The sequence below is a fragment of the Lipophrys pholis genome (genome assembly GCF_963383615.2).
Source record: "Lipophrys pholis genome assembly, chromosome: 6".
Classification (NCBI taxonomy): Eukaryota; Metazoa; Chordata; class Actinopteri; order Blenniiformes; family Blenniidae; genus Lipophrys; species Lipophrys pholis.
In genome coordinates this window covers 33,875,547-33,886,215 of record NC_137629.1, presented here as the reverse complement: position 1 = coordinate 33,886,215, position 10,669 = coordinate 33,875,547, and the positions used below count along the sequence as shown (strand labels likewise).

The 10,669-nt window shown below is 44.2% G+C and overlaps 2 protein-coding genes across 2 annotated transcripts; both read left to right on the top strand.

Annotated features, from left to right (window-relative positions):
- The first annotated feature begins 650 nt into the window (after positions 1-650).
- Positions 651-4,595, top strand: gar1 (GAR1 homolog, ribonucleoprotein). Its single transcript, XM_080464979.1, has 7 exons — positions 651-722; positions 949-1,141; positions 2,392-2,546; positions 2,644-2,703; positions 2,785-2,914; positions 3,963-4,100; positions 4,187-4,595. Exons 2-7 carry the CDS (start codon positions 952-954, stop codon positions 4,195-4,197), a joined length of 684 nt encoding a protein of 227 aa, XP_080321105.1. The 5' UTR covers positions 651-722; positions 949-951; the 3' UTR covers positions 4,198-4,595.
- A 1,941-nt stretch (positions 4,596-6,536) lies between these two features.
- Positions 6,537-10,444, top strand: LOC308110688 (alcohol dehydrogenase class-3). The gene is made up of 9 exons (XM_080465152.1): positions 6,537-6,583; positions 7,043-7,144; positions 7,924-8,065; positions 8,136-8,223; positions 8,328-8,547; positions 8,623-8,883; positions 9,650-9,785; positions 10,057-10,195; positions 10,294-10,444. The coding sequence occupies exons 1-9, from the start codon at positions 6,566-6,568 to the stop codon at positions 10,316-10,318; spliced, it is 1,131 nt and encodes a 376-aa protein (XP_080321278.1). The 5' UTR covers positions 6,537-6,565; the 3' UTR covers positions 10,319-10,444.
- The last annotated feature ends 225 nt before the right edge of the window (positions 10,445-10,669 follow it).

The window sequence follows — 10,669 nt, the reverse complement described above, 5'->3', positions numbered from 1 at the left end:
CACACTCCAGAGCAACGTCCACCCTGCCGCTCCACGTCCTGCACGTCCTCCACGTCCTCCTGGACCTCGGGGGTCCACACAGTCTGTGACGTCGAGCAGTTCAGCTTTATCAAACGGTTCTGGGTTGATGTCCATGATCTTCTTCGCCGCCCATCACGGCTGCCAGTCCAACTGCCCCGAGCCCAAAGCAGGACCAGTCCTTTTCTACTTGCACACACACACACACACACACACACACACACACACACACACACACACACACACACACACACACACACACACACACACACACACACATGGTTTTGGACAGTGGGAGGAAAACATGCACACAGGAAGAACATGCAATCTACGCTCGGCAATTGAACCCGTGACCTTTTTCCTGTGAGGCAAAACCCAAACCACTTTACCACCGGGTGGCCAAAACAACACTAGTTGATGCTTTTTTCATGAAAATTCCCGTCTTACCTGACCTGTTGTCGACATTTTCTATGATATTGCCTCCATAAAAAATCTTGTACTTGAATAGATATGAACAACTGTATTTTAAACTTGCTTTATCCACATAAACGCGTTTGTTTATCTCTGTGAGGGCGCGTGTCTCTTTAAAGGAATCGCGCGACACTTTACGACGGCTCCGTCGCTTTCCGGCAGCCCGCAGACACACGTGTTGTCGTCACATGGAAGTTCGCCGCAGAGAGGACAGCTGCTAGCCCAACAAACTGGTAAATATTTCGCGTTTATCGTGTGCGCTTCGTGGCATTTTCGATCGGGATCCTTTCTTGATGGAAACGAGCAAACAGCGGATTGTTTCCGGTTGAAAAATTCCAACGGAAATTGTAGTTTATTGTAGTTGAAGACGCGTGCTAGCAGGAACTGTTAGCCCATTGAAAGCTGCGCGAGCTGAGTCGCATTGTGCTTCACTTTTTGTCCTCTGATCATTTCTCGCAGATCATGTCTTTCCGAGGAGGAGGAGGACGAGGCGGAGGTTTTAACCGGGGTGGAGGAGGCAGAGGGGGTAGAGGAGGCTTTGGAGGAGGAGGAGGCTTTGGAGGAGGAAGAGGAGGTGGAGGATTTGGTCGAGGTGGAGGAAGAGGAGGATTCAACAGACAGCAGGACTATGGTCCTCCAGAGTATGTCGTGGGTAAGCTGGATTATTCACCAACACGCTGTGTTGAAGACACGGAGCTTCTACTTTGTGTTAAAGTGTATTTCTTATTTATCACTACATAAAGAAAAGACTCAAGGGTTTTGATCTAGAATTGGATACCATCATGATCAAAACAGTAGTTGTTCATTTCAATAATATTCACTTGTGTAGTTTTATAATATAAATGAGAAATACTAAATTCCACTTTAATGTCCTCAACCTTTGTTTTTGCTGCAAAATGACCAAAAACTGCAGTAAAAGAGTTTTTCAAACTAAACTTACTTTATTATTTCTCATGTGGAAATTCCTTATCCACATTTACTTCCTATTACTTTTCCTATTTCTAGGATGTGTGTTTCAGCCACATGAAGGAGCTGAAGGGGGTCAAAGGTCATGATCAGGGGCCCACAGTGGGGGTGACCTGTCAACTGTGGGATTCAAACCTACAGACGTCCGCTTCTCTGGCTTCTAAACCACAACGGACTAAATTATAACACCTGACCTTTTTCCTAAGGATGATTTAATATAAATAGTTTTTAAACAGTTTTTGCTCTCAAACTGTGGATTACAGAGACATAATTCCTTTTAGTTCATGTCCCTAAAACGGTGTCGCAACTTTACATTATCTGAGTTCTAATCAACATTAAAGTCTTTTTTTAATCTCAGGGGAGTCGAAATCATTTAACTGATTTTAACTGAACTGTACAGATTCTGTAATTTTTTTTTTTGACTAAAATCTTGACATTGACTAGATATTGACACTAGTTTAGTCAGATGCTTTGTCGTATTTTTGAATTTCATACTTTTACTGTATTTCCTGAAATTCTTGTGTTTTGTATTTATTATATGTAAAGTATTTTGTGATTTATCTCTGAAAAGGCTTTATAAATAAAAGTAAAATGATTGACCAATTGAAATGAAAGCATGGTCAGTAGAACCAGTGTAGTGGTCAATCAGTGGGCTGGATCACTGGATTTATTATTCTGTAGCACAGCAAAGTTTGTCATAATTATCAGATTACAATCTAGTAACATCCAAATTATCCTTGATAAGAAACGTCAGTCTTTTGTCAGAATCATTAGAATTCAACAGAACAAGACCAGTTCTGTGATGTTTTACAAAAGACTAATTCTTTGAACAACATTTAAACAGAAACGCCACAATAACTTCCTAAAAATAAAAAGTGTTGTTTTAATAAGACCCAGTGTGGCGGCAGTACCGAGCTTTTCTTTCTCGTCCTCTAGCTGTGGGAGAGTTCATGCACCCGTGTGAAGATGACATCGTGTGTAAGTGTACGACGGAGGAGAACAAAGTTCCCTACTTCAACGCGCCTGTTTACTTGGAAAACAAGGAGCAGATCGGGAAGGTGGACGAGATCTTCGGTCAGCTCCGGGACTTCGTATCCTTTGTCTGGTTTTATCGTCGTCTCTTGTCGGCGTGCGGCTGATTTCACTTCACTGCACATTCTGTTGTTTCCTTAATGTTTTCCTTCTCAGTATTTCTCTGTCAAACTTTCTGAAAACATGAAGGCGTCTTCGTTTAAGAAGTTACAGAAGGTACATTCAAATCCCGCAGAACATTTTCATTACGGGTTTAGGTTCTACTCTGCTGAACAACGTGTTCTATTTGTTTTTTAGTTTTATATCGATCCCATGAAGCTCCTCCCGTTGCAAAGATTCCTTCCTCGGCCACCGGGGGAGAAAGGTCCTCCGAGAGGAGGCCGGGGAGGAAGAGGAGGAGGAGGAAGAGGAGGGTTTGGGCGCGGAGGTAAAGCATCACTGTCTCATTTCACCTTTATTCATCTTTTCTGAATGTAAAACCATAAGACAACAACATACAGCCCAAGTTCATCTGTGAAATATTGCCAGAATAAACCTTTTAAAATGAAACTTTAAAGTTTAGGTTGTTGTGGTCCGAGGAAATAGGAGGAAAATGTCTTTCTACCAGAAACAGGTTCAATATCAGCATGAAGCCAATTTAATGAAACATTCTGGTGTTTAAAAGAAAAGAAGAGTGACATACCCAAAGAAGTTCTGGAGCTGCTGCATGATGCTTGTTTTTACAATCTCACCCCGGCTGTGACTTTGTCTTATTGGTTTAGCCGGACTGGTAACCACTGGTAACCTCTGGTAACATCTAACCACTGGTAACCTCTGGTAACCTCTAACCACTGGTAACCTCTGGTAACATCTAACCTCTGGTAACCACTGGTAACCTCTGGTAGCATCTAACCTCCGGTAACCACTGGTAACATCTAACCTCTGGTAACATCTAACCACTGGTAACCTCTGGTAACCTCTAACCACTGGTAACCTCTAACCACTGGTAACCTCTGGTAACATCTAACCACTGCTAACCTCTGGTAACATCTAACCACTGCTAACCTCTGGTAACCACTGCTAACCTCTGGTAACCACTGGTAACCTCTGGTAGCATCTAACCTCTGGTAACCTCTGGTAACATCTAACCACTGGTAACATCTGGTAACATCGAACCACTGGTAACATCTGGTAACCTCTGGTAACATATAACCACTGGTAACCTCTGGTAGCATCTAACCTCTGGTAACCTCTCGTAACATCTAACCACTGGTAACCACTGGTAACATCTGGTAACCTCTGGTAACATCTAACCTCTGGTAACATCTAACCTCTGGTAACATCTGGTAACCTCTGGTAACATCTAACCTCTGGTAACATCTAGCCACTGGTAACCTCTGGTAACATCTAACCACTGGTGGTCAGTTGGTTACCAGTGGTTAGATGTGCAGGCCGGTTGTGGCTTTACGTTCTACTAAGTGACTGTTGTGTTCCAGGAGGTTTCCGAGGCGGTCGAGGAGGAGGGGGGGGGCGAGGCGGGGGCTTCGGAGGAGGACGTGGTGGAGGATTTGGAGGCGGACGTGGTGGAGGCTTCAGAGGACGAGGGGGCGGCGGTGGAGGACGAGGATTCAGAGGTTGGCTTCTTTCTTTTTTTCTGGATCTGTAAACGTTATGAGGTTTGGCTGGTGACTTAGAGCGTCGTGGTTTTTCTACCTTCCAGGTGGGAGATGATCCGACTCTGGTGCTCGTCTTCACCCGTGGCAGAATACAGTCTGATGGAGTCATGTGGACATTCCCTGAGTGGAACCCAACGGGATTTTCTCTTTTTGTACCGTTTTGAATGACTGATGGATCTTGAAGATTTTTTATTTAAAAGGTCCGTATGTATGTTTGAGGGGTGGGGGGGCTTCTCAGCCCTTTTATTCAGGAGTTTTGAATCCATTCGTAATAATTCGTAATATTTCTCTGTTGGATGAGAACATTTTAATTACAAATTTTTGTTGAATGTTTTGAATAAAAGATGCTTTGTAAATGCGTCTGTTTTGGTGGATTTTATTTCAGGCAGCTAGTTTGAGGTAATCGGTTCACTGAATCCTACAAGTGCTCATTAAAGCTTTAATGGGACTGAGGAATGTTGTGTTCATCTCTTTGTTTGTATTTTTAGTTTCAGGATTGTTCACACGCTGATCACAGGCCTGAGGTTGGTTTTAGTTAATCGGTCCTCTTTGTCACTTGGCTGCTCCTTTCTGGAGTTTTCACAGAAGATTCATTTGGCTCTAGTTTTACACAGTACTACTCAGTATTTGGAGATAAAACTGAGGTTGTAAATTCACCCCACTAACTTGTAGGCTGAATGTGTTTAGCCAAACTAGATAAGAGAGAATGGTATCCCCACATTGTTGAATATTTCACAAAATGGCTAAAAGAAATGTTATTTTACCAGAAAAACCTTGTTGAGATTGAATCTGTTTTTCAAGAGTCCTTTCCAAGAACGGCAGCAGCACATTAAGGTTACAGACTAAATGAACATAAAACATAAAGTAATGTCAATACTTTAAAAAACATGCACAATGGCAAAAAGTAATAAAAAATTGCCCACAAATGAAAGTGAAGTCCATCGTTCCAAACATCTGCAGACAGATGTCTCCAAGTCACTCAGCAACCTTTTAAAAGAAGACGTTTTGTATAGTTTCCACTGCTCTATAGCTTCTGATTTAAAAAATAAAACTAAATTTCCCCAAATGTTGTGACTTCATGAAGTGCCTCATGTCAACGTGTGTCAGTCGTCTCCACTTCCAGGAATCTGCAAAGAAGCTGGAACGCTGTGTGCCGGAGCAGGAAGATTCATTCAGGATGAACCTAAAAGATACTCCTAACCTTTGTAGGTGAACTTAATGTGACCTTCTCTAAACCTTTAAATGCACGTGTCAGTCTGTTCCATGTTTCAGTACTTTATACACAACATGCTGTATTCTAACAAGGAGCTTTTATTTTGGAAATGTCACCTGGATGAGCTGGTGGCTTATCTCAAAAAGTGAATGTGTCCCAGTTTATTCTTTCCCCGACCTTGTTTCTACCGGCCAAGACGCTAAACTACAGATGCAGTGAAGAACGTCTGATCTCTTCACTCACCTCGTCCCTCTTGCCTCTGATGAGGAGTTTTAAAACTGTCACGTCACTCATGTGCCTGGAGCGGTCCACAGGGCTCACGCTGATCTCACCAGCGATGTTTGAAAACTTTTGGACATATATTGCATAGTACAGGTATTTGCACTGTCCCAGCAACAGTGTTTTATTTTGTTTTCTGTACAAAGACTGAATGACAAGTTACTACATAGGGGCCCCTTATCACACTATGTGGGACCGTCTCTGATTAAAAAAAGGCAGGTTTTTAAATTAATTTTTAAATTAATTTATATTACATTGTCAACAGGACAATAGTACAAATTGTTTTCAGAAGTCATTGTTTGTCTGTGCATGTGGTACATTATACATATATAAAAGGTGTAACATTTAAAAGAGACCAATTAAAAGTATAAATAGTCTATTAAATGAGGTAGATGGTTCAAAAGAGAAAAATACAATACCTAAAAACACTCATACACCATACAAGTTATTGCACTTTCAGTGGACGTCACGTCCGTTTACAGTTTGGTATGAACAGAAATAGAAACAGAAACAGAAGGAAGAAAAGAAGAAAAACTTAATCTCATGTTGGGGATATTAAATTTCCATCAGCAGATACAGTACAGATCTCTGCTGTTTTAATTGAGAAAATAATGTAATGTTTCATCCTGTTGTAAAAATCAATAAAACATCAAACATGTAACTCTGCTAAAAAGCAACTGTTCTTAAATAGTTTATGTTAAAATATTCTAAAATAACTTCTCCCCCAAGAAAATCTCGAAAATATTATGAACGAAATTACACAATTTTAGAACATCGTGTCTCATAAATTTATTCATATTTAACATTTTTATTGATAAAAAGTTACGCCGTACCGCCGAGAACACGATGACGCCGTGACCTTCCGGAGCTCTGATTGGTCCGCTGTGCGACGTCTTGACGTCATCGGTTTCTTTCCGCCGGAGGATCCAACATGGAGACAGCTGGGAAAGTAAGTGCACTTCTCAGGCTTTTAAAACAAAAGGTTTTATGTTTTACTTGCTTTCTTTTGTCCTCAATGTGGCGCAAAGGCGGTATTAAGTTTACCTGCAGTGTTGAACGAAACCAAGACTTTAAAGCTCCCGAGCACGAAGTTTATCATCTGAACGAAGTCCTGCAAAAAACTAATACATCACCGTTTCTTTTATTTGACTTGGTTTCTTATCTTAAAATGCTTTTCATAGCAGTTTTGTGTGTAGTAAAAGAAACAACAGTGATTTTGTTTTGTTTGCATCTTCCTGTTTTTAAAAAAGTGAAGCTGGATAAACGAAGGTTCATTTATTCTAACTGGAGCTCTTATATAATCTGAGTTCAATGACTGCACCATGCAGCTTTAGTCCGGTTCACTGCAGCTGAAGTCCAGCCAAAGCCCATTGCCTGTAGAATAATAACTCCTGTGTGTTTCCTGCAGGTGATCAAGTGCAAGGCGGCGGTGGCCTGGGAGGCTGGGAAGCCTCTTTCCATGGAGGAGGTGGAGGTGGCCCCTCCGAAGGCCAATGAAGTCCGCATCAAGGTACACCAACTCACCGCAGCACTACGTTTCTCTTCCAGACAAGCTGGAACACGAGCAGCCGACAGAGAAGGTTTTCCTAGAGGACTTCTGGCTTTAGTTCTGCCATAGTTGCAGTGGATAGGATGAGAGAGGGACGCAGATTATCCACTGAAGGAAGCGGCCATAAGAGAAGGTAGATCATGATATTTAAAAGTAACTCCAGCAAATGCATCAAGGTTCAGTACAGTCACATAACGAGGGTGTTTTCCAGGGGTTCTGATAAACAGGAGCAATGGTTACGATGCCAGAGTGATGAACATGCATTTGAGCTGCAGTGCTGAATGTTTTGGTTGCACCAATGAAAACCTTCCACATCTTCTCTTCAGGTGACCGATTGGCACGTTCTTTACAATGTGGCACAATTTAAGTGGGAACCAAGATTTATTGATGAGAACGGTCACGATAAAGAAAAGACTCCCAGACTTTCTGTCCACAGTTTACGTTCCACTTGTAATGTGCTGTAGTTTTCTTTGAAGTCGTACTGTTTGTAACCGTGGAGACCAGGGGTGTCAATCTCAGGTCTTGGAGGACCGAGTCCTGCATGTTTTCCATGTCTCCCTTCTTCAACACACCTGAATGTCATGATGGTTCATCACCCAGTTCAACAGAAAGCCTGATAACAGGCCGCCCATTGCAGGGAGACGTGGACAACATGCAGGGCTGCGGCCGTCCAGGATCGGAGTTTGACACTCCTGCTGTAGAGGAAAAAGCTCTTTACATCCCGACTGTTTTGCCCTCAGATCTTTGCGACTGGGGTTTGTCACACCGACGCCTACACGCTGAGCGGCAGTGACCCCGAGGGGCTTTTCCCGGTCATCCTGGGCCATGAGGGTGCTGGAACCGTGGAGAGCGTCGGTGAAGGAGTCACCAAGTTCAAGAAAGGTGAGCAGCAGTCAAACAGTATCCAACAGCCAAAGGTTTGTTTTTGATTGCGTTTTTTCTTTCCCCGCAGGCGATACCGTCATCCCGTTGTATGTGCCACAGTGTGGTGAATGCAAGTTCTGCAAAAATCCCAAGACCAACCTGTGTCAGAAAATTAGGTAGAGTGTGTAAACGCATTCAAACTGGAGCAGCTGAAGAATATAACATTTAAGCTCAGTTGGTGGTGAAGTTCCGACACAGTGTGATATCCTCTTGTTTGCAGGATCACCCAGGGCCAGGGGCTGATGCCCGACAAGACCTCCCGCTTCACTTGCAAGGGAAAGCAAGTGTTTCACTTCATGGGGACCAGCACCTTCTCCGAGTACACCGTTGTTGCCGAAATCTCACTGGCAAAGGTAAACGAGAAGGCCCCGCTGGATAAAGTGTGCCTTCTGGGCTGTGGCATCTCGACAGGATACGGTGCTGCTATCAACACTGCCAAGGTGGGTTAGTTTTCTATACAATGAGTGAATTCTACCGTCAGAATTCGTCGTGATCTTTTGCGATTGCTATCGCAGGTTGAGCCCGGCTCCACGTGTGCCGTGTTCGGCCTCGGGGCCGTCGGCTTGGCTGTCATCATGGGCTGCAAAGTGGCCGGAGCAAAGAGGATCATCGGTGTGGACATCAACCCCGACAAGTTCAAGAAGGCCGAGGAGTTTGGAGCCACCGAGTTCGTGAACCCCAAGGATCACAGCAAACCCGTCCAGGAGGTTCTGGTGGAGATGACCGACGGGGGCGTGGACTATTCCTTCGAATGCATCGGAAATGTGCAAATCATGGTGAGGCTCTCGTCTCGTGTGAACATTTATTCAGCCAAACGTCTCCAGCGTGCGATCACGGTAAAAACATGTCGTTTATTCAGGAAATACATCGAGGAAATCCGCCATATGGGAAGGTGCAACACAAACCTACATAGCCTCCTTATGAGGTTTCTTATTTCACTACATGATGTCCTGCCTGCCGGAAACAGGCGAGAACTTTAGAGGCACCAAGATGACGAAAACAGGGGAAATTGTAGCAGTGATTTTCATTTAACAGGACATCTAGGGAGTGAACACATGGTGGCGTACAGAACTTCTCCAACGGCGCTTTCCTGACTGGATGGATGGTGTGTCCTCACATCTCCACATTATACTTCACACACCGTCTTAGTGGAGCTTCACCGCCGAGGAAGTGGCAACATGCAAAAGGTCATTTAGTGACCGTCGTTCATGTCACTCCATGTGGAGTTGAGGCGTTTGCTGGATTTAGGCTCAAACTATCAGCGTGGAGCAGTGTTTCACACACAGCAGAGCTGCGACAGGGCAACATTCAGGAATGAATAAAGAACAAGAACACGTCGTTTTCATGACGTAAAACAGTAAACAGAAAAATAAGTGATAACAAAATCCTCCTACACAAGTATTGATGAAGGTACTACAGGTACAGAGGGTAATAGTGGTGGGGCTGTGTGCACAATGGGGTGACAGTTTGCTGAGAAGAAGCGAAGCTCGGAACCGTGTTGATGTTGTGTGGATCGGTGAGGTGTGCTGCTCATTATTTCAGAGAGCTGCGCTGGAGGCTTGCCATAAAGGTTGGGGTGAGAGTGTGCTCATCGGCGTCGCTGGAGCCGGACAGGAAATCTCCACCAGACCTTTCCAGCTGGTCACCGGGCGAGTGTGGAGAGGCACGGCCTTTGGAGGTACGCAGGGGAACACGGAGACGACGGGCTGATCTCTCTAGTTATTTGTGATGACATTCATTTGCTGTTGCGTGTTGAAGCGCCACTCGAGAAGTCATTTGTTACTCGGATCACATAAAGAAACCGGAGTATTTTTATAGATTGTTGAGGCTTCGATTTAGTGAACAAGCTCAAGGTGTTCTGGTCAGATTGCTGCACTTTTGGGAATAAGTTTCCAATTGTTAAACTGGTTCTACCCCCCCCCCCCCCCCCCCCCCCCCCCCCCCCCCAGGCTGGAAGAGCGTGCAGAGCGTTCCTAAACTGGTGGAGGACTACCTGAACAAAAAGCTGAAGGTGGATGAGTTTGTGACTCACACTCTGCCCTTCGACAAGATCAATGAAGGATTTGACCTCATGCATGCAGGAAAGAGGTGTGGCAGTGCTTTTGCTTATTAAAGTTGTCTTCTAATGTTTTATTTGTGTGGTTCTCTGTGAAAAACCTCTTCCCTTTGGTTCCTCCTCTTTGCAGTATCCGCACTGTGCTGACTCTCTGAAGTGCCCCCAGAACATCCGTCACATCCGGCCTCGTAACACCACCTACTCCTCTGCACCTCTCATACCCGTGTTTGTGTTGTGTGCCAAATTCATATCTGACCTGTTTGAATAAACGTTTTGAAAAATCTGAAGCATCTGCTGCGTGTCTGACTCTGGTCTCGTTTACGTGACGGCGTGTTGAAGTGAAAACGCAAAACTTCCCTTGCATTTTAAGTCTGTTTACACGACAAGGATTCTCGAAGCCACTACATATTGTTCTCTGCTGTGTGTGTGTGGGGGGGGGGGGGGGGGGGGGGGGGGGGGGTTTATTACAGAAATAAACAGCACCCACTCGTGGCCTAGCATGCTAA

Excerpts from the sequence above, each read along its gene's own strand:
- gar1 (XM_080464979.1), top strand. The coding sequence starts at position 952 with ATGTCTTTCCGAGGAGGAGGAGGACGAGGCGGAGGTTTTAACCGGGGT. Across the intron at positions 2,547-2,643 it reads TCGGTCAGCTCCGGGACTTC|TATTTCTCTGTCAAACTTTC; the intron begins GTATCCTTTGTC and ends TTTCCTTCTCAG. Across the intron at positions 2,915-3,962 it reads AGGAGGGTTTGGGCGCGGAG|GAGGTTTCCGAGGCGGTCGA; the intron begins GTAAAGCATCAC and ends GTTGTGTTCCAG.
- LOC308110688 (XM_080465152.1), top strand. Across the intron at positions 7,145-7,923 it reads CCAATGAAGTCCGCATCAAG|ATCTTTGCGACTGGGGTTTG; the intron begins GTACACCAACTC and ends TTTTGCCCTCAG. Across the intron at positions 10,196-10,293 it reads CTCATGCATGCAGGAAAGAG|TATCCGCACTGTGCTGACTC; the intron begins GTGTGGCAGTGC and ends TCCTCTTTGCAG.